The sequence below is a fragment of the Phoenix dactylifera genome, chromosome 1, assembly GCF_051530095.1.
Source record: "Phoenix dactylifera cultivar Ajwa chromosome 1, Ajwa_hap1_PhDact_Kaust_v1.1, whole genome shotgun sequence".
NCBI lineage: Eukaryota > Viridiplantae > Streptophyta > Magnoliopsida > Arecales > Arecaceae > Phoenix > Phoenix dactylifera.
The window spans coordinates 35,690,090-35,713,679 of NC_143190.1; the positions used below are offsets into that span (position 1 = coordinate 35,690,090).

General features: G+C 39.0%; 2 protein-coding genes, 1 long non-coding RNA gene, 1 other non-coding gene and 1 pseudogene across 6 annotated transcripts; 2 read left to right on the forward strand and 3 right to left on the reverse strand.

Annotated features, from left to right (window-relative positions):
• Window positions 1-389: 389 nt before the first annotated feature.
• Window positions 390-5,456, reverse strand: LOC103717620 (autophagy-related protein 8C-like). Of its 2 annotated transcripts, XM_008806079.6 has the most exons (6): window positions 5,278-5,456; window positions 5,048-5,100; window positions 1,409-1,464; window positions 1,270-1,322; window positions 749-867; window positions 390-662 (listed from the first exon to the last, which is right to left on the reverse strand). In XM_008806079.6, the coding sequence occupies exons 2-6, from the start codon at window positions 5,082-5,084 to the stop codon at window positions 568-570; spliced, it is 360 nt and encodes a 119-aa protein (XP_008804301.1). In that variant the 5' UTR covers window positions 5,085-5,100; window positions 5,278-5,456; the 3' UTR covers window positions 390-567. The 2 variants fall into 2 exon arrangements, with proteins under 2 accessions (XP_008804301.1, XP_088579121.1); XM_088722995.2 differs by lacking the exon at window positions 5,278-5,456 and having other exon boundaries at window positions 5,048-5,264.
• A 5,597-nt stretch (window positions 5,457-11,053) lies between these two features.
• On the forward strand, window positions 11,054-11,154 carry LOC113463419 (U6 spliceosomal RNA). The gene has a single exon (XR_003387611.3). It is a non-coding gene; the product is annotated as a U6 spliceosomal RNA (small nuclear RNA).
• A 4,717-nt stretch (window positions 11,155-15,871) lies between these two features.
• LOC148715194 (uncharacterized) lies at window positions 15,872-17,507 on the reverse strand. Its single transcript, XR_016413115.1, has 3 exons — window positions 17,319-17,507; window positions 16,955-17,040; window positions 15,872-16,843 (listed from the first exon to the last, which is right to left on the reverse strand). It is a non-coding gene; the product is annotated as an uncharacterized LOC148715194 (long non-coding RNA).
• Window positions 17,508-18,539: 1,032 nt separating this feature from the next.
• Window positions 18,540-19,834, reverse strand: LOC148715195 (putative long-chain-alcohol O-fatty-acyltransferase 5; annotated as a pseudogene).
• A 1,731-nt stretch (window positions 19,835-21,565) lies between these two features.
• On the forward strand, window positions 21,566-22,778 carry LOC103717621 (protein S40-4). 2 transcript variants are annotated; one of them, XM_039126012.2, is made up of 2 exons: window positions 21,566-22,357; window positions 22,571-22,778. In XM_039126012.2, exons 1-2 carry the CDS (start codon window positions 21,890-21,892, stop codon window positions 22,583-22,585), a joined length of 483 nt encoding a protein of 160 aa, XP_038981940.2. In that variant the 5' UTR covers window positions 21,566-21,889; the 3' UTR covers window positions 22,586-22,778. The 2 variants fall into 2 exon arrangements, with proteins under 2 accessions (XP_038981940.2, XP_088579127.1); XM_088723001.2 differs by having other exon boundaries at window positions 21,572-22,778.
• Window positions 22,779-23,590: the final 812 nt, after the last annotated feature.

Consider the following 23,590-nt stretch of genomic DNA (forward strand, 5'->3'; position numbering starts at 1 on the left):
CTTGTGGAGAAATTATGAGCCGAATCTGGGACCAGATGCGGACCACTAATAAATCGAGCTTTATTGTGGGGAAATTATTAGTTGGTCCAGGTCTACTTTGGACCACGTACAAGTTGTTATCACACACAGAAATAATTAAAAAAAAGATTGAATTTATCCTAAAGTATGTTGCTATTGCACATAGAAAGAAGAACGAAGAAAAGTCTATTACCATCATTGAAGTCCATGATGAATCTGTTCCAACTAATAATTTCTTCACACTGTGCCCAACCTGGACAAGCTTTAAAATAAGAATCAGACTTATCTTAAAGCTTTCAAATAAGCTTTAAAATAATTTTCTCGTACAACCACTACAACCACTACAACGAAACACTGCCAGCTATTCATCATTTTGAGATCACCATGAACAGTTGTAGTATTAAATTCATATGTCCAGAACTTTTAAAATGTAAACAGCACTGTGTTTAAGCATCGACAGCTAATGGGCAGAACTTGGGGAGACAAATGGAAGAATATACACCTTTTTTTTTCAAGGTCTTTTTATCTACAAAGAAATGTTTCATTGCCTTAGGAGGATCCAAATGTGTTCTCGCCACTGTATGTCATGTAAAGAAAACCATCTTCATCTTTGTTTTCCTCGTAGATCGCAGACATCATAGCAGCTGTATTTTACAAAATATAAAAATAAATATGCAACCGCATAGGGAATGTAACAACCCCAGGAATTCTGAAGTGGGTCATGTCTGACCTGTGGGAGGTAAAGTGTTCCTGACAAAAATGAAGATGGCTTTCTCTGCGCTGAGCTTAATCCTCTTCCGAACAACATAGACAAACTGCCCAACAGTTAAATCTGCAGGAACTAAGTACCTGTATCGCCACAAGAAATGAATGCTTTAGAAAATTAGAGAAAAAAATAAAACAATAATCATAGCAATCTAGCTTCGTCCCAACAAATTGGGGCCAGGATTATGAATCCTCATTCCCTAAGCATTTCCATTTAGGACTGACTACCTCTGACAATTTATATAAACTAGCAACAGAGGACAAAAAAAAATTATAACAGGTATAAGCCAAGGCTAACTAGGATCAGAATAAGGCAATAGAAAATGAACTTCACAACCAATCTAAAATTAGAGGATGCCACTAATATAAGCAGGTACTGTCTATACAAAATACTGCTATCCAAGGTCCAGCTGACCGTTTAAATGATTGAGCGAACCACATACATTATAAGGAGAAGCTTAAAAAATAAAATAGAAAGGAACCAACTTCTTCTTATCAATGTCTGGTATGTCACTCCTTTCAGCCTTTTCAACAATCACCTACATTTCATAATCCAAACAAAGCATAAGTAACTCTTGATACAGAATATCATGAAAAGAAATATACCAACACAAGCAATTCTCACAGGAATTCTGTCTGGATACTTCTCTCGGATACGAGCAGCTTCTGCCTGCCTCCTTTCTAAAACATATATACACATATTTTGAATTAACATATGAATGAAAGTAACTTGCTATTAAACAAAATTAGCAATGGATGGTTGTAGAACAAAGCAAAGCTCTAAGAACAATAACAAAAATGAATATAATGTAATACCCACAAATGCAAAGCAAGTACATAGCATGGGCACTTGAACCTATACACATACACCTTTCTGCTGGGTAAGAGAATTGCTATGCACGTATACTGCCTAAATTCCTAACACAACAAAAATTTATGGCCAGCATATGCATCAGGGTTGAAGCCTTTGCTCCATATGCATAGAAAAAGTTTCCAACTTTCACTTACCATTCAAGTCTGTCAAACTCTTCAATTTCTTAATGAATTAAAAAGAAAATGCATACAAGATACAAAACAAATTCCATGCTAGGGTTTATCGTGCAAATTTGCAAAAGAACACTGTTAACATAAGTAGGTAAAAATACAAGGCTGGCAAAACAAAACAAGATACTGGCAGACATAAGTCTTTATTAGGCAAATAGATGAATTATATATTTAAGTAAACCTCCAAATTTTATAATGATAGTCAATGAAAAATAATATAACCACTAATAAAAGAGAATGGAATCCGAGGTTACAAGTCCTCAAAAAGATGAAGTGGAAGAAAGTAGGACACATGAAAGGTCACATGTGTGGCTTCATGACATCATGTATTCAACCATGATCATGTATTTAAATGGCAGATGAAATTCTGGATGAGCAGTCCTACAGAACCATGGAAATGTTACATGTTTGGTGACATAAAAATGCAATCCTGCATACAAAACAGGTCAGGGCATGGGATGATATGGCAGCCCTTTTTCTCTATATCAATAAACTGTTGCTAATGCCACCATTCAATTTGGATAAACTTACTGTGACATTAGGATATGCAGAAATAGGATTTTAGCAAAGCACTAAAATTATTATTTATTCCGCATCTGTACAACCCAAACAAACTATGACTACAAAGGAACAGCAATATTGCAATTCAAAACCAAAAGAACATGTTTAAATGTGAGTTTTAAAAATTAAGCATATACATAAATAGTTGCATATAAAGAAACATCCGAGCAACTGAAGAAGCCCACTGCTGCTTTTTAAGACAGTAAGTGCAACTTCCCATGGGCTAGGAGTACACTTTTGTTTTCCTGTCAATTAGGGTGTTCCGATCAAAATAAAACAGATGCGCATTCTCAATAAATGCAAAAAATCCTTGATTGACATAAAATCTGCTTGTGCATTGTGTAAAAAAAAAAAAATGCAGTGCAATTATAATCTAGAGGCATTCACACAACACTAGAAAAATATCATTACCAGATGTTCATGTACAAATCCAGCTGTTACAAATTTTAAAATTTATTGAGCATGTATGCATATCACAAGTATGATACAATAATACTGCCAAAAGAGACTAAATGCTCCTTGTTTTCTCTCCATTAAAAGAAAAAGGAACAAAAGCTCTCAATGCATAGCAAATCAATACAAAACGTTTTTTTGTTAAAAAAGAGATTAGCAAGAAGAAATTAAAAAAAAAAATCTAGCTTAAAGAAAAATAGCTAAAAATTTTGCATGCACAAAGACAAACATTGTAATGGCAAGCATATGAACATTTCACAACCTTATACAATCAGATTTACAGTGAGAACTTCATCTATGAGAGAAAATTACATGCACTAACCTAATTACAGCTCACTATGTTATATGCCATCAAGAACCAAGTGGGTAGAAAAATTCACTTAACTAACCAATCTATACTCTTATTTACAAACTACATTTAACCAAAAGTTGATCATAAGTAACAAAACCCACACAGCTATATCATATGAGAAGAACAGATGAAAGTGTCACAGCTAAATAACAGATTCAAATTTATGTTTACTACCAATTAAGATAACCACCCAACTGCAGCAATGGCTGTTGCAGATCCGGTGTATAAGAGAATCACAAATACATGCTTCACACATGCATATCCCAGATGCATCTCAAAAGTCCCCAAGAAATGAAGAGTGAAAAAAGAACCCACCAATTGCATTAAAGAACACGGACAAACCAATAGTTTTTCAAGCACTAAAATTGGTATTCTTGATGACAACCCATCTATAAGACATCCAAAAGTACATATCCATGATATGGTTATAACTCGTTATCATTATTATTTTTTAAAATCCTTCGCCCTACCCTTGAAATGCTTTTCAAAGCAGAGAAAACAATCAAGGTAACAAAATGCAAGTAATACAAGACTCCCAAAATGGAGGACAAGACTCAAATACCAACAAACAAATAATTCGTTAACAACAGAGCTTCCTACAATATTCAATTAAATGTAAGTTTTTTCTTAAAAAAGAAAAAGAAGAGGATAAAGCACAATGTAAGAGGCTATATCTAACATTCTTGAATCCTAACAAGAATACTTATACTGTAACCATGCAGACAAAGCAAACAGACACAGAAGAACAATAAGAGCAACACAAAGAGACGAAATAATTCTTCTACTCTAAACATGCGGATAAATCAATGCTTATCACTACTAACAGAAAAACCAGAGTGTTCTCAGATATGCAAAAGATGGTCTAGCACTTCATCCCCAACATAAAATCAACTGACAAGTGTAACAAGAGGAACACGAGAACAAACAATGCTGAAAAATACCTTTCTAAATTATAAAGAATTTCCAATAATATCATCTATTATTATGATACCAATAGAATTATCGGTTTTTTGATATTCCTCGTCCACTATCAATTCTGAAGAATAAATTTCTGGATTTTATTAACAAAGAAAATAATCTTGATCGTCATATAGATCGTTGTTTCCTAAAACTATTCTTTTTCATGACCTAGAACAGGCTGTACACAATCCACATCAATATCCCAAAGTTTACTTTAGAAAGAGAGAAGCTACATGAGAAGAACACCAGTGATTCGTAAATGAGTGATTTTAGATATGCAGAAGATTGTCTATAACTTCATCCCCAACAAAAAAACCAACGACTGGTGTAACATACCTTTTTAAATTTTAAAGAAAAAAATTTCCAATTGTATCATCTGTTATTATGATACAGATACGTTGGTTTTTCGATATTCTCCGGCTAAAAACCATCAAATCTGAAGAATAAATTTCCAGATCTTATTAACAAACAAAATAATCTCGACCATGGTATTGGCCGTTCTTTCCTAAAATTTTTTCTTTCTGAAGACCTATACAGGCTGTACACAATCCACACCAATATCCCAAAGTTAAATTTAGAAAGAAAAAACCAAAATAAAAAGAAGCAGGCAGTAATAATAACAGAAATAATTAACAAATAAGATAAATTGACGCAGTTTAGATCTTTAGACGTGCTCCCCGATTATTATTTCTTTCCTTTCTCTCAGAATTAAACCAACTCATAATCTCCAGAGAGCACAAAAGAAACGATCAAAGAAAATCCTAAAAATCACACAAGGGCTACCTCTCCCATCAAGAAAGAAACTTCATTCAAAATTTCAAGAAAACAAAACCCTCATAATCAAAATCAGACGAATTTTCCTTCCAAAAAACAGAGAGGAATACGGGGACAAACCGAGAGGATGCTCGAGCTTGAAGGAACTCTTCGCCATGAAGTGGTGATCCCTCCTGCGATTCCCAAAACACAGCGCCATCGTCGCATCAACCACAGAAACACGAATAATTTAGAAAAAGAACGAAAAAGAAAAGAGAGATCCATCGCGAACAATAAAAAAAAGGAAAAAGAGATCAATTGGAGCAAAAATGAAAGCGATCGGCGAAGAAAAAGAGGGAAAGAAGACGTACAGAGAGGATCGATAAGACTAAATGATCTAAGGATCAATCGCCGCAAGAGAATTCCCCGTCAAGGAATTTGGGGGAAAGGGACGGGGAGTTTTGGGAAATTATTAACTAGGGTTACGAAGAAGCACACGGAACGTATTAGAAGCAGGTGAGGAAGGAAGGAAGGAGCGAGTTCCCTACCCCTAAAGGAAGCCTTGGGCGCTTTAAATACCAACGCCTATTCTATAAGTGGTTTTGTCTCCATTATTGAGATTTTCTTGTTCTTTTTAATTTTCTAATATAAAATTATTTTTTAAAATAAATATAAATACAGTTTTGTCGTTTAGGGCACTCTGTCCAACCCGACGGTGAGTTGTCACCGATAAGAGCCAGCGCTTAGCTGCTGGATCCCCCCACAGGATGAGCTCCTTTAAATCCCCCTTGTTAAGCTAAATTAGACCTATTGTTGGTTTTTTTTTTTCCGCTGAAATAAAAGTATCGTATATACGGATACAACCCAAAAAAAAATTAAAAAATAATATATTTTGGAGCACACTAGGCAACTTCGCTTCTCTCATCTATAGGTGGTCCTCCAAATGGTTGACAACAAAAGAAACTACTCAATCCGCAGCCCCATTGGCTTCTCTGAACACATGCTTCATCTGGATAACCAACCCATTACGGCCCATGGTCCTAATATCTCTTAGTAGCGGGTGGTAATCACCAACCTCCGTTGAGGCCTGCAGGATCCACCCAATAACCATCGTAGAGTCACTCTCTAGAAGGAACTCTCTCTCCTGCAAGGCACATCGTACATAGTATAAGCTAACCCATGCTGCTCTCAACTTCGCCATAGTACTGAGATGTCAAATAAGTGGCAACCCCCAGCCGCAATCACCTTGAAATCCGGGCCCTAATAATGAAATCCGTGTCTTCCTTCATGCTACCCTGCAGGACGCATCTATCAAAATTGACCTTGAAAAAACTCGGAGATGAGGGCTCCCAGGTGAGAAACACTAAACGAGGCGCTCTACGAGCAGACGAGGAGCTCTAGATGTCCCGAGTTATCAAAAATCTATTCGACCGGATCGCCTTAGAGGCCTCCATTGCTAACAGTCGCGCCCTCTCCACCACTACCCTCGATGGGGGGCATCTCTTCCCAAATATCCACATGTTTCTCGCTAGCAAGATCTGATAAGCAGTATAGGTCATCCGTACTGCCTCCGATCTGGACCGTAAGGCCCCAGCTAAATGTCGAAGAAAACAATGATGCATCCAAGTGTGTGATAAATGTGGTACATGCACGCTTGTGCGTACCAATCAATAATGTGGAAGGTGTTGATCCAATGGCTTTTTTACTTCTACATGCATGCTTGTTTTTATGAATTATGATTTATTTATAATTATTATATAGAGGTTAGGACTTGTTTGGTTAGCATGAAGAACGAGAGGAAGGAAGCTGGGGTAGGTGTGTGGTTAACGGAAAAAAAAAAAAAAGGGAGAAATGGTCAACCAATAGTTTAGCCCGCAATCCATGACTCCAAAATTAAACCAGTTTTTTCTTAGCAAGCAGGTTCCAAACGTTGCCTGCATGCAGGCATATTTCTTGGTAAATAGGATGCATAATGAATCTAACTGAAATCAAAACATTTTGTCAAGTTTAATTGGTAATCATATGCTGAAATCAAATTTAATGCCGAATTTGGTGGACCCCAAGATGAACTTTTTAAAATTTAAGATTTATCGGACTACCTGTGATGATCTGTGCAAGTCCATCTTTGGTCGAGTGCAAGACGCCTAAAAAATCCACCTAAGCAGAATAATAACATACCTTAAATTCTATTCATTCAAATTTACTTTTTGAATTTTAATTATTGTTGCAATTTTCTCCTTATTTTTCTTTTTATTTTTTTCTAATTTATAATCACTCTTGTACATGCTATACATATTCAATACATACTCAAAGAAATCCCAACCAATCAAATGGGATTTTAGCCCTGTCTCTTTCATGGTATTAGAGCCCATCTTAGCACCGTATTTTAGGCATCCCAACAATGCCAGCAATATCAAATTCTTCACTCGAACTCGAATCCTCTCATGCTACATTCCTTATCATCTCCAATATCTCAAATCTAATCGCAATCAAGCTTGATGACAGCAACTATCTCTTTTAGAAATCTCTCTTTGAACCATTTTTACAGAGACATAAGCTTAAGTCCTTCATTGACAACTCGTTTTCATAACATTCTCCAATGCATCCAACCTATGCTTTATGGTAGCAATGTGATCAGAGGCTTATTGTTTGGATCAATGCTATACAATCAGAATTATCTCTTTCTTATATAGTTGGAGTCACCTCAGCTAAGCAAGCTTAGGATGTTCTCTCTTGTTGCTTTGCCTGATCCTTTGCTCCTCATATCATGACTATGAAACGGCTGCTTCATCATACTATAAAGGGCTCATCTTCTATGCAACATAATCTCCAATAATTCAAAGTTTTTGCCGACAAGCTAGCTATGTGTGAAGTACCAGTAACATTGTATCATGGGATGACTAAGAATGAACTTTATCCCTTTCATTTTATAATAAAAGATGCACATGATTACTCATTAGCAGCCCATGTGAGTCATCTCAAATCTATTGATCTATCACATCATTATCTCGACATTCCATCTCATAATATCCAATCCTCTTTTTGTCCTCTTTTTCAATTTCAAATACACTAAGGCAAACCTTATATTCATCTTACCAATTAGGAAAAAGTAAAAAAATATCATTTTTATTATTTATTTTGACTTCTCAATATCCTCTGATATTTGGGGACCTTTTCTTGCTCTTTCATGCTCAAAATTTTCTTATTATGTATTGTTTGCTGATAATTTTTTATGTGATTTATGGTTGTTTCCCATGTATTACAAATCTATTTCTTTGATATTTTTGTCACTTTTAAAGCATAAGTTGAAAAATTATTTAATACTAAAATCAAAATCTTCCTTTTCGAACGGGGTGGTGAATTCAAAAGCAATACTCTTAAGCATTTTTTTATCTTCATAATGTATAATGCACCATTTTTTCTCCCATTTTTTGGAATAAAATGGTGTTGTCGAAAGAAAACACCATCATATTGTTGAAACCAGACCTACACTTCTTGCTCATGCATCTCTTTCTCTAAAAGTCTAGTTAGAAGCATTTTTTTTTAATTATAGCATATTTAATAAATCGAGTGTCTATTGTTTCTCATCTCAAAATGTCACCATATGAGCAACTTTTTCCAAAAATCTTCTAACTATTCCCATTTATGAGCTTTCTATTGTTTATGTTTTCCTTGGTCAACCATACAAATCCAATAAACTAGAATTTTGATCCACTAAAGGTTGTTTCTTAGGGTGTAGCGTTATTCACAAAGGATATAAATGCCTTGATTCAATGAAAGAAAGAAATATATATATTATGCCATGTCATATTTGATGAACATGTTTTTTCTTTTTCAACTATATTACCACTTCAATTAGCTTCTCACAACCCCATTGTTGCTCTTGAGTCCCTTTCTATGTAGTTACCTCAACTCCCCACTCTGACTGACACTATTTGGACTACTAATATCTGTATTCTAAGATCACTTTGTAGGCAGAACATGTCAATCTCAAGATTCTTCCATGGCAACAATATCTAATTCAACTACTATATTACATGACAACCCAAGCATCCTAATTGAACTCATCCCACTATCTTAATACAAGACCACCTCTTACCTTGCCTCCTTTGAATCTCCTCTATGACCACCACCACCACCATGCTCCATCACCAAACTCCCTACCATACTAACCAACCAACTAATCCATCATAATGTACCCATCCCATGACCATCCGATCTCAATCAGGTATCTCCAAGTATAAAATATTATACATACCCACCACTATCTCCCAGCTGCCCTTACTATATCCTATCCTATTGAACCAACATATTATACACAAGCCTTAAGAAGTCTGAAGTGGATATGCACCATGGATCTCGAATTTACATCTCTTCAAAATCAGCAAACTTGGACTCGTCCCTTTTCATCCCAACATGAATGTTGTCGGTTGTAAGTGAGTGTTTTGAATTAAACAAAACTTAGACATATCCATCAACAAATACAAAGCTTGTTTGATTGCTAAAAAATTTTTTACTAACAATTTGGAGTTGATTTTATTAAGGCATTCAATTTCGTTGTTAAGCATGCTACAACCAAAACTATTTTCACAATAGCTTTTACTTATAATTGGTCACTCAACCTCTTAGTTGATGTAGAGTGTGCCTTTTTATATTGTAACCTTCAACAAACAAAATTTATGTCTCAACCTCCAGGTTATATTTATCCATCAAAATTCACTCATGTCTGGCAAATGTGCAAATCAATTTACGGACTCTCGCAAGCTCCTCATGCTTGGTATGAAAAGTTTGGCTCAAAAATTATGTTGTTGGGGTTCATTATTTCACAATCAGATCTTTCACTATTTATATATCATCATGGAAATATTACATTATATTTTTTCTTTTATATTGATGATATCATTCTTACTGGCAATGATAACATTGCTCTTTGAAAACTCATTATTGAACTTGGTAATTCATTTAAGATGAAGAATATGGCCTCATTTTCATACTTTATTGGCATCTAAATAGACCTGTTGAGTGATAAAATTTTTCTATATCAATCTAAATATATCCTAGACTTGTTACAACACACCAACATGCTTGGATACAAACCATGTTTAAGTCCTTGCGCTATCGGAAAGCTGGCCCATATGGATAGCCCTCCTCTTGATGATCCTACATTTTATTGAAGTATTGTCGGAGCCCTCCAATATGTAACCTTAATACGACCAGATTTTAAATTTCTCAATCAATCAAGTCTGACAATTTTTACGAAATCCAATGGAGACTCATATGGTAGCAGTCGAACACATACTTCGATTTCTCAAAGGCAACATCACTTTTGGGCTTATGCTATGATCGAGTTAATTAAATCTCATTTCTTACTTAGATATAGATTGGGCCGACAACTCTATTGATAGATGTTCTACAAATAGTTTTTGTATTTTTTCCGACCTAAACCTATCTCTTGGAGAGTTAAAAAGCAAACAATAATTACTCAATCATCTACTAAAGTGAAGTATCGATGCATTGCCCAAACTACTGCCGAACTACAATGGTTATGTTTTCGTAAATTGCATATTTCTCTACACTTTATTCCTTTAATTTGGTGTAACAACATTTTTGCCATCTCTCTTACCTTCAATCTAATTTTTCATACAAGAACTAAATATATCGAGATCGACTATCACTTTATCCGAGAATTGGTAGGTTGTAAGCTTTTAAATATCAAATTTATCTCTTCTGTAGATCAAGATATCTTCATCAAAGGTCTTTACTTCAACCACATTTGGTTTTTAAAGTCGAAGCTTCATATTCAATTGAATGCTCGACTTGAGGGGGGATAATAACATTCCTTAAATTCTTCTTATTTAAATTTAATTTTTGAATTCAATTTTTTCTTGTAATCTTCTTCTTATCTTTTTCTATTTTCTCTCGATTTAAATTTAAATTTAAATTTGAATTGCCACCGTAATATTTTTTAATAATTATTTCTACACGTGCTATATATATATTCAATATATATTTTTAAAAATTTTAATCAATCAAATGAAATTTTAGCTATCATCTAGTACGTGAGCGGTGACGTGATGCCTTTAAAATTATGCTTGGACGGATCCTGTGGGAGGTGATGTGATGCCATTTTCGAACTAATTAATCCATGTCTTTGGAGACATTCGATAAAATTGGAATGATACAGTGAAGATTAGTATTTTTCTTGTGCAAGGATAACGCGCATAAATCGAGAAATGGTCCAAAATTTTAATTTGGTGAGAGTTTCAAATGCTGAGAACACTACTCTCACTACCTCGATTGAGGCTACAAAGGTTTAGGAGGCGATATGGTCGTTGGCTGAGAACAAAACTTCGGACCCTGATGGCTTTCCCCCCTTCTTCTTTTGGAGATACTGGGTCATCCTTTGGCATGAGATTGTTGCTGCGGTCCATTAGTTTTTTTGCACTAAGATGATGCCCAATGCCTGAAAGAGGACGCTTTTCACTCTGATTCTAAAAAGACAGAATGCCATAAAGCTGGGTCATTATAGGCCCATTAGCTTATGCATAACCTTATACAAAATTATCGCAAAGATTTTGTTCATTAGATTGCGGGGCATTATTCTGCATTTCATTAATCTAGAGCAAGGGGCATTCGTCGGTGCCTGGAGCATTATGGACAATGTCCTCATCACTCAGGAGTTCATGCAGTATCTCCACCGGGCCTCGAGTCAATGCAGCTTGATGACGATCAAGCTTGACATTGAGGGTTTAATCGTATGAGCTGGCAGTTTTCGGCCCATTCCTTGGAGAGCTTCGGGTTCTATGAGAAGTGGATAGATAGATCATGAGCTATGTTCAAACACCTTCCTTTGCTATCCTAGTGAATGGCTCACCAACACCCTTCTTCGAATCTATTGTCCGCCTACGACAAGGTTGTCCTTTGTCCCCATATCTGTTTATTATCTATGCTAATACTTTGTCTAGACCCCTCCAGGCGGCTGCCTTGATGCAGGTCCTCGATGTCTACAGACCAGCCTCCACTATTGAGCCGATTTCGCACCTCCTCTTCGCCGATGATTGCATGTTGCTTGCCAGGGCCATTAGGCAAAATGCCCTAGTGATCCAGAAGACCTTTGACTACTACATTGCTTCTAGGCAGAAAGTGAACCTCACCAAATCCATTGCCTACTTTAGCCCCAAGATCAAGCCTCAACTCAAATCTAACAAAAAGCAGATATTGAGGGTGGGTGAGTAGGATGGGTCTGGTGATACTTGGGAGTACCTATCCATGGCAGACGACCAAAGAAGATTGATTGCAACAGTATGGAGTAAAGCATCTGACAAAGATTAGAGGGGTGGGCAGAGTGACCTTACTGAGAGTTGTCTTAAGTTTGATGCTGGTCTACTTAATGACCAACACCCTCATGCCCAGGGAAAAAAGATGGGATGTTGCGACTGTCCAATGCATCTTTGGGGACCAATTGGTTGAGAGAGTTCTAGCCTTTTCGATTGCTTTGGGGGATATTCTGGATAAAAAGATCTAGAGGATATTTTGCAGATCAAGAGTGAGAGCTAGTAACCTTTGTGATCTTTATAGGGTTGAGCCCATGTGGAGTATGAGTGGTGGCTGGACTTGGAAGCTTCATGTTCATCTCTGAGTTGCCTTGTTTCTCTGATAGGTGGCATGGAAATGCCTACCAACCAAGGGTGTACTACATCGTCCTACGACAGATGTCCGAAGAAAGAGGCGGTAGCACATTCATTATTTTACTTCCTCAGGGTCAGATAGACTCGGATGCCAATTAGTGCTGATTGGAGGTTCTGGCAATCCACGACCCCGTCGCTGCCTTCCTGGATTACTTAGAAGGAACTATGAGGACTTCTGCTTTGGGATCGTGGGAGGTGAGGGCTACTTACCTTGTCTATCATATCTAGGTGGACAAAAATGCTTGGGTCTTCGACAATAAGAGGCAATGCCCAAGGTTGGTAGTCGATAGAGCCTTACTTCAAGCGGTCGAGTTCCCACAATCATCTTCTGTTGGAGATGCTATGATTGTGAGGGACATCTGGGACTCCCGTTCAACTCTTGTAGCAACCCAAATGGTATTCCTTCGATGGGAGCCTCCACCTCCGAGCTTTCTTAAGGTTAATTTCGACGGCTTCGTATTTGAGGACGGTAGCAGAGTTGGAGCCAGATTTGTGATTAGATGTCCAAACTCTAGATTGCTTGCGGCTAGGGGTAGCTGCATTTTTGATGTCACTATTTCTGGTGCGGAGTTGAGGGCATCCTGGAAGGGTCTTACTTATGCTAGGCTCACCCTAAGAGCAGATCGCATTCAAATTGAACGCGTTTCTGCTGTGGTGATTAAGTGGTTTAGGGTCATTGTAGGACACTGTGTAGGCACCCATTGCTACAAGACATCCTCAGGCTGACTAGAGATTATAGTGTTTTTCAAACTTTCCATGTCTTTAGGAAGTTGAACAGAGCAGGAGATTAGGTTGCCTCTTTTATTGCTCAGCATTCGGGTGGCACTCTTTGGCGCAACTATGAAACCATACCTCCTCCTTTAAATTCTTTTTTGCTTACTGATTTTAAGAGATGTATTTATACTAGACATGTATGATCTTTGCAATTTATCCAGAAAAACTAATTAATTCGTGCAGTGGTTGTCACTGTGTTGTCCACTTTGACAGAGAGCATGCTGCGTAAATATATTTAGTGAACAATCTTTCGAAATAAAATCTGATTTAAGTGAAAATTATACCTGGGTTTAATTTATAATGGCATGTAGACATAAAATTTGTTTTTCTTATTTGAAAAAACATGGTATCATAGGAAGCAATGATTGATTTTTTTTTTCTTTTGTGTATTTGGATGCTGATGCGGGATAAACAAAAAAGTTTGCATGTTACTTGGAGAACACTGGAGGAAAAATATCTTCTATTAAATTAAATAAGTTTGCCCTCCAGTTTCAGTTATTTTTTAATATTAAATATATTATAGAATGCACTAATATGATAACAATTCTATTTAATATATTATATATTAGAATATTATATGATGGTATTATATCATAATTATACTATAATGTTAAATAATATTTTTATATTATATAGTATACAAATATTATATCAGAAAAATACATCCATACCTCTCTGCAGACAATTAAGCATGAGAGACCAAAAGGAATATAAATTGATTCAAAGAAATCCAAATCCCTATTGGAGCCTTCATTTACTAACCAAACTATAGATTGGCTTCCTCTTAAAGGAGATGAGAAGCTTTAAAAACTATTAGAACTCTCTTTAATTGCCAAATATCTCTTAGCAGAGGATGATTGAGGAGCATCCAACCATTCTTCAATCATTGATCTAGTGTATAATTGTCTGTGATTCTCCTTCCATGATGATCTAATACAATACTATATTTGGCTACCTATCAAGATGCATAAAATTGCAAACCATAAAGTCCATTTTCTTGTGCATCACACATGATCATGCTTTTTCATAGATTTCAATGTATGATTAGAGGATGACATTGCATCAACTATTAACTGAGCACAAACCCAACCCTCTTCTTCGATGATCAAGTCGCATTGTTACGACTGAACTTCAGTTTGGATGTTATGAACCCTTGTTGCTTTGGCAAGGGGCCGTGATCAATTTCTAGGGTGTTGATCGTCACTGCGACTCTCAATTATACTAAGCCCTGGCCCTGTGAACAATGCTATTCCATATCCTGTTCCATATAGTTGTCGGACAACATTTTTTAAGAATTTGGATATCCTCTATCCAGAAGCTGAGAAGACCAAGTTTGATCTATATCAACTTTAACAGCCACATGCAGTAACTGCTCTCTGAAGTTTAAACAAGTGGGGTACTTTGAATCTAACAATGATAAGTCTAGGATTCCTTTTCACCCATAAGTGAGCATTTGGAAATAGTTATCTAGTCTACTTAAACTATGATCATGTATTGCTAATTTGTATTTGCTCCGTTATATTAAAATATAAAAATGATTCTTTGTTGATCTCTATTATATAAAATGAAGATGTCATAACATGGTGGAAGCCCCTAAAGATATCATTGGTGTATTAACTCCATCATTTGATGCATTCCCCTTCTTTCTCTCTAGTTCTAAAAGTGAGTAACAAGAGAAGCAAATCAACTGAAAGTGATTGCATGATCATCAATCCTCTCTTTCTTGTAGGATCAATGCATGAGCAAGAACTAGTTCTCTATTAACTTTGATTCCTCTAACAACCAATTTGCGGCTTGCTCTTACTTCTTATATTGATTTATTTCCCAGATCAATTTCTACAACCAAAATGCTTAAGAGTCGCCACTTTTAAACCCAAGGCTGCAAACCCGAGCCCAAAAACCACCACCGTCCTGCACCTTTTTTTTTTGTTTTTGTTTTGATGAAGAGGGAGGCAAAGCCATCCGACTTTTATTAGAAAAATAAAGTTTACATAAACTATTTATAAAAGATTTATAAGCAAAAAATAATAAAAAATAAAATAAAATTATAAAGGTACACTACAAGAAAATTGGGCATTAGCGACGCTTTTTTTGGCCATTAGCGACGCTTTTAAGCGTCGGTAAAAACTATCCTGACGCTATCCCAAGCGTCGGTAAAGCGTCGCCTATGCTACAGTGGATAAAACATTTTCCGACGCTTTCAAAAGCGTCGGTCATTAGCGACGCTTTTTAGCGTCGGTAAAGTCCAATTTAGCGATGCATAAAAGCGTCGCTAATTGCAATTTAGCGACGCTTTTTAGCGTCGGTAACTAGCGACGCTTTAAAGCGTCGTTAAAGTCAAACCTACCGACGCTTTAAAGCGTCGGTAATAGTTAAAACACCGGGATTTTAACGACGCTTTAAAGCGTCGTTAGAGTATGATTTTTTTTAAAAAAAAATTAATTTTTTTTTAAAACTCTGTTTACAAAATCAAAGGCATTCACACTAAACAAGATTATACTCATAGCACAATCAAACATATTTATCAAAACATTCATATTGTCAAATTACATTCATATTGTCAAATTACATTCATACTGTCAATTTACATTTGCAATGTACTTCCACTATGCAATGTCCTGGTCATCTCCAATATGCGGTTGAATGATCCCTTCCCGGTGAAGCAACTCCACATCTCTTGAGGTGTTGATGATGGCATCTAGAAACTTGGTATATTCAGTGACATCCATCTCGTGTCTCCTGCAACTTTGCTCCAAAGCAATTAGGTTTGCAAAAAAGAAGTTCATTGACTCATCAACAAAAATGGCCGGGATTCCCAACACCCCCTGATCCTTACAGAACGTAATGTCTAGAAAGCCAGATGCTGACTTGCTCCCTTCGATTTTCACTCCAACCTCTGCAAGTCTAGTAATGGGGGGGAGGGTTCTTGGGAATACCTCTGAACTCGAAGAATTGGTACGGCGCGGCAACACCTTGGAGAGCCAATCCCCAGTCTTGTCGATTATTAGGGATAAAGCAGAATAAGTAGTCCTTGATCGTTTACTGTAGCTTGCTGTGTTGGTCACCTCTGATTTTGGGAATCGCCGGATCCATCGGTGGATCAAGTGGAGTAAATGATCCACATCGAAGCCTTCGGCGGGCAGCTCTGGCTGTGGACCTCTCCAGAACGATGGCAGAAAGTCATCGAACGCATCGATGGCAGCATTCAGAAGGCGGGAGCTATCCCACTCTGCCATCCCCAGTGTTTCGAGGAGATGCTGGACAATGAAATACGGAAGTTGATTTTCTAGCAACATCAGGTCTACAAGAATATGACATTTGAGGCACACATTATCGTCGAAAAGCGATCTGAGCTCCTCCGCTTGCAGATCCTCATTAAACATTTGAAGGAGGAAACATCCATCAAGTAGAACAAACTTTGACAAGAAAACCGCATACTGTCATAACAGAACAAACTTTGACTGAAAAAAAGAAGCTGAAGGACAAGAAAAAAGAAATAAAGAAAATATGGTTATTATCTGATAAACAAAGTTAAATTTTTAATTATAAAGACGGTGATACATAATCACAAAAATTGAAAATATACCTAGGTGTTGATGAATCTTTGGGTCAAGAACTTGAGTGATGGATGCTAGAATTTGAATCAGAGAATAAGCGTGAAGAATCTTGGATCTATAAAAGAATAGTTAAAATAATTAGAGAAAGAAATTACAGAAAAATTTATTATGAGAATCACCCAATTAATTCTACCAACATGAATCACTCAACATTTCAGAAGCATTTCAAATAAGAATTGGAAGGGACCATATTCTCAAAGTTCTCACAGTGATGGATATAACTTTCACTTAGGAATCTCATGAAGATGATAATATACAATTTACCCAACAGACTGAAGAACCTTCTCCAGTATTATTCACATATATGGATTCAGAGGAGAGATGCCCATGTACCTTGTTCAAGCTCAGGCAAAGAAATGGAAGGCCATATATTTGGTTGACAGTATGATGGGTACCTAGATGATAGAGTCCAATTGAAGTGATCAATAAACATAAGAGAACACATGTAAACATATGATTATAGATAAAGTCATAGTACTAAGAAGCAATTTTCTTGAAAAAAAGAAGACAAGGAAAAGGCACAGTAGCATTGAATGTAATGAATCAGCTTGTAAAGCTGTTCTGCATGACAATCATGATTGCCATGTTGGAGATGATATGAAACTGATCTAGTTCTTAGATCACATGAAGAACATGTAAGCCACATTATTGGTGCAAACATAAGGATAAAAAGACACCATATGTGTAAAGCCCTGTCAACATACGAGTATGTGTTGGGCCAAAAATCTCCTACAAATCTCCATTCAATGTTCCATATCACCAGTGAGTTATCAAATCAGAGTTCAAAACATTCAGTAATGCTTTAAACAAGATAATAACGGGAGGCACAATTTCAGTGAAAAATAAGCAAAAAGAGCTCAGTCAGCTAAACAAAGAAGCAGAACAATAGATCGAGTAACACAAATGGTGGGAAGGAGGGAAATACAAGAGAACAATCTTGTTATCTATTAATCATGAGCTTGTAACGCAATTTTTCCCACCCAAAACAATTAAACCTCAAAAGCACACCAAAAGAGCAGAGGAAAGACCTTCAAGCAATAACAATACAATGGACCAATTTCGGTCAATAAAAAGCAACAAAAGAAAAGGTTAACTCCAAGAAAAAGAGAATTACATAGAATTAGATGTGAGACATCCAAGCCCATACTTTATCCTCGGATTCTAGTGATAACAGCAAGTAAATGAAGAAAATCTCAGGAATTAAGGAAGAATATAGCTATCCACTAAAAAGCATTAACACAAAATAGACAACGTACAGCTATAAATCCAAATTTTATAGATTATGAAAAAAAAATGTAATGATTTAGACGAAATATTCTGAAAGACTCTGGAGATGCAATGATAGAACAAAAACTAGTAAAAAAAAAAAGAGTCAGGTTTCACTTTCGCCCATAAAGAGTCAGGTTTCAAGACCACATGCACAGCCATCTTACATAAGAAAGCATACCTCATTTGCGCCAATAAACACAAACTCAGACCACCATGGTCTTTTGGTATACAAACATTTGCTCAAGAAACTAGATGAAGACCCCTCCTATCAGAAGTATGTCCCCATAAAACAAAGCCCGAAAGCTCCTTGTCAAGTCTTGTATTGATAGATAAAGGCACACTGACACAGGATATACAACAGATAGGAATAGATGAAAGCACAAGTTGGAGTGAGGTTGTTCTACCAGCCAGAGATAAAGCCTTCCATTTCCAACTTGCAATCTCCGTTGCCACCTTATCCAATAGAAAATTAAAATTCAAAGAGGCCAGAGGCATACCTAATAGAGGAACCCCTACATATTTCCACACCCCCTGCTCTCCTGCATGGAAAAAACCTTGCATATATTAGACTTAATTGCTCTTGGGGTTCTTGGGCTGAAGATAAGATGGGATTTAGATGTATTAATAACTTGGCCGGCTATAATTAACAAGCATCAACAAGGGATTTTAAGTAGAATTCTATCCTTTACTATCGCCCTTGCTACTTGCATGTCATCAGCAAAAAGTACATGGGATATTGGAGAGGGTTTGGAAAACTCCCATCACAGCAGAAAACTCCGTCAGCCCCACCGCGTCGGCCCCACCTCTCAGGAGGGGCGGGAAGAAGAGCCAGTACCCGGTGCCGACGATCAACCCGAGTGCAAGCGGCGCCGCCACGACGGGGTGCGGCCGCCACCAGCCGGCCTTCCGGGCCTTCCTCTCCGCCACCGTGAGCAGCCCGTGGAGGACGAAGAACGCGGTAACCTCCCCGGTGGGAAGTGCCAAGGTGAGGTAGTAGAACTGGCGAGGATGCCGGAGACGAAGAAGGTGGCGAGGATGCCGGCGTCGAGCCCCCAGCGGGCTTGAACGGGGTCGTAGACGGAGGGGCGGAGGATGGAAGAAACCATGAGGTTCCAGCGGCGGCCCCAGAAGTCCTGAAGGGAGGAGGCGCCTAAGGGGTTGTTGAACTGGGGCTCCAGCTCGAGGCCAAGGAGACCGGTGGCGATCTTGGCAATGGAGGCGAGACCGAGATCTAGGATTAGGTAGATGTGGCAGCAGTAGATGGCGAGGAGGAGGTACGGATGCATTCTATCACTATAGCGGTAGCTGGAGATGATGGTGGCCAAGAGGAGAACCCTGACGGCAGTGATGAGGCGGTGAAGGGTGGATAAAGATGAAGAGATGGGAGGTTTGGGCTTGGGTTTGGTTTGGATCTTGACAGGGAAGAAGGAGGTGAACAGGAAGGGGAGAAGGGGGAGGGAGGGGCAGAGGGGGCCGAGGCCGAAGGTGAGGAGGAGGAGCTTGAAGAGGGCGAGTAGCACAAGGATCGTGATCCAGGTGACCAACGTGGCCGGCACCGCCACGGCCAGCGCCGCCCCCATGGAGAGCAGGCCGAAGACCCCTCCGTAGAGCACGGAGGCGTAGAGGGCCTTCCAGCCGGCGGCGGCGCGGGAGGAGGCGGAGGCGGCCGCCAAGTTGTACCAGGAGCGGATGGAGAGGAGGAGGTTCCAGGAGGAGGAGAGGAGGAGGGAGTAGACGACGAGGAAGAGGAAGACCCACGTCCGCCGCTTGCTCAACGCCTGCATCAGAAGCGACTCCCCCCATCGCGACGACGGAGAGCGCTCGGCGGAGGAGAATGGATGAGATCGGTGAAAAGGGTTGAGAAGAGAGGGAGTCGGTCGGCATGAGATGGGGATTTAGGGCTTTAGAGGGAGGGGGTCGATCGGGTTTTGGAGGAATGAAGTCCGACGACGCTTATAAGCGTCGTCGTGTTCTTCCGATATGCCGACGCTTATAAGCGTCGGGGATTAAATATTCCATTCGGTAATGTACCAGACGCCAACGCTTAAAGAAAGCTTTCTTACCGACGCTTCTCAGAAGCGTCGGCGGTTACTCCCCAAAAAAAAAATCGGCGACGCTTTTAACTAGCGTCGGCAATACAAAGTCGGCAAAAACCTTTTCTGTTGTAGTGGTAGTGACAAGTAAGTAGACCTATTAAACTATTCAACTTGCTGAACAATCTCATAAGTGATTTGAAGAATTTCTGTACCTTCAACGTACAACTATATAATCTCTTCATCATGATGTGAGTTAGTATTTTTTTTAAAAAAATAGATCAGCGTTTCTCAACGTGCGGCACTAATACTGTAAGGTTATTTCAAAGTTTGAGATGATGGTCAAGCAGCTTCTCTGAACATAAATGCTTCCAGCTGAAGAAGATTGATAAGATTTTTTTGTAAATTACAATAGATAGAACTTAATTTTTTTAAAAAAATTCAAGCATTTCACTCTTTCTATATTTTCCAACAGATAGCAATAATCAACTAATCCGTAGCATTTTTTTTTCATTAATGGTTGGAAATTTCTGTTTCACCACCGTCCTGTATAAAAAACCACCACCGTCCGCATCTAAGTAAGACGAACGGTCCAACCCCAAAGGCTCCACCAACTAATGCAACATTTCTTCCGAGACACTTCCACAGCAATTTCTATGCGACCCAGATCTCCCAAGCTTTCCTTCTCCAACATATCCAATATTAAAACCCATGGCCATGGTATTCTCTCATCCGTAAATAAGTCAACGGCGGATCTAACGTACGCAGAGAAACTCCTATGCACGCTTTCTCCAAGCTACCACCTTTCCTTCCGTCCAACGCAAAGACCATCATTCCATTGGAAGCAAATGTCTCACCTTTCAAGAGATTCATGCATGCTCACTCCTGTAACGCTTCATTCATACATTCTCCTTCACACAGAAGACCAGAATTAATTATGGAGGAAAAGGTGGTAATGAGCGTATCGCTTCGGTTCCTTCGGGTTTCAAACCAGATAAAATGAGAGAGAGGACAAAGCCGAAGGGGAAGAAGGGGGAAAAAGAAAAGCCTGGAATGGCCCCCACATCTCAACGCACCCCTTGCTTCACTCCGTCTCTTTCCTCCCTTTCTTGGGATTCTGAAGAAGGTGACTGCAGCTCTGTCCCTCACGCTTACAATCCCCAGGCACAGTTCAGTACAAAATCCAGTCCCTGTGGATAAGGCTTGCAGGCCATCCGTACCCAGTTGGTCCAATCCTAGCTCTGGGGGTGTTTGGGTGGCAAGTCCCACCTAAGGGATCAAAATGCGTGCTTTGGTCGCTCCCCTTTCTGTGGGCTCGGTCCCTGTGCTGAAACCCATCTCAATTCACAATTTCACATCAGTGGGATGCCCTCCAGACGCTTCCGTCACCTTTCCCTGTCCATCGGTTCCCTCAGAGACACCTCTCCAGCCATCTACCAGTTTTCCCACAGTAGAACTTGGGCTGGTGGTATAAAAGAAAACAGGACAGACCCCTTTGGATCTTGGATCCATCAAAAGAGAGCGCGGCTTATGCTGTGCCAGTTTGGATGTGAAAGACCAATAGGCTATTCCATCTAGCTTAGGCTTTTGTTAGATTTAGCTATGGGAGATGAGGATTTTGAGGAAGAGGAGGTGTGGGCTGCTGTGAGGGAGAGGAAGGATGAGAGTCCAAAGACTAGAAGAACTAAGGATTTGACTGGTTGTTCTACTGGGAGGCGCCTTCCAACTCCCTCCAAAATGATCCCGAGGTCCAATGCCAATCCAGAGAGCAGCGGCGGAGCATTTAGATGGTCTGCCCCTGTTGCCATCCCCGACTGGTCCAAGATCTGCAACCACAAGGGCTCTTCTGAGAGCCATGGTTCCAGATTCGATGGCGACGAAGCTGGTCGTAATCGCGGCAAAAATACAGTTGCCGACGACGACGACGACGACGACGACGACGAAGATGATGATGATGATAAAGTTCCTCCACATGAATGGCTGGCGAAGAAGATGGCCAGGAGCCAGATCCCATCCTTCTCTATGTGCGAAGGGGCTGGGAGGACCCTCAAAGGAAGAGACCTTAGCAAGGTGAGGAATGCTGTGCTCACAAGGACTGGGTTCTTGGAGTGAGGTGAAACAGGAGGTGGACTTCTTAAGTAGTCTTTTTGTGAGTCTCTGGTAATTAGTGTGGAATTCTGGATGATGCTCTTTGATGGCTATGGGAAGAGTCAGTCACTGCTGCTTTGAGCTCTGTTTGGTTCCTTTTATTTTATTTTTACCCTTTTTTTTCCTCCTTTCTAGGCCTGGCAGCACTGAGATTTTGTCTGCTGAGTTGTGTCGCTGGTTTTAAGAGATGATGGGTAGTGTCTTTTGTACTGTGGCTTTTGGATGTAACCATCTGCTCCTCTCTTGTTGGTGGCTGCTGCTGCTGCAGCCGCTGCCAAGGGGGAGTGCAAGGTATGTGTTCTTTTTTGCCATGAATCAATGGATTGCTTTCTGTTCTTTGTTTTACTTTGTTTTATGTTGCCTTGTGCATCCTAATTAGGTTATTTTGATCTCTAATTATACTCTCTAATAATATATAGTTGCATTCTTATCCAATATCCATCTCTCTCTCTCTCTCTCACTGTTGTGGGGTCAAATGTTGCAGTCGCAGTTGCATGAGTGTTTTCAGTAGTTAAACCAATCATAGGAGCAATGCTATAGATGACCAGAAAAGTGGCACAAGAAGGGGCCACCAACCAACTTAAAAACGAGAAAATTGAGCTGCCCCTTTGTGTGCTAGTGTCCTCAAGTGGGTTATTTAACTCTTCAATTATACCAGGTAGGTTCCATGAGGCCATCATTTTATTACTGCAACCACCACTGCCGGCCGACCCACCAATTAAGGCTCTGTCCAAAAGGGCTGGTACTGTCACTACCGTGGGATGAGCCTCATTGCCCTTTAAATCACATAATAAAGCAATCCTTCTCAAGCTCCTTTCTTACGGTTGGCCACCCAAAGTTTGGCAGGTTCTGCAGTATTCTACAGTGAGAAGGATGTGGGCTTGGTGCTCTCACAGACCTAACTCTCTCTCCTATCTCGTTGACATTTCCACATGATCTGCAGCCTTTAAATTCCCTCCAACTAGCCTATGACAACCTAATTTGGTGGTTTGGAGATATATGGATAAGAGAGGAGCAGCGTCTGTCACACACTCTAGAAATCTGTAATAAGATATGATGTCACTATGCAATGATGACTCATGTACATAAAAAAGTGAAAGCTCTTTCATTACAAAAATCTTGGCAAAAAAGAAAGGAGAGAAAACCAACTATAAT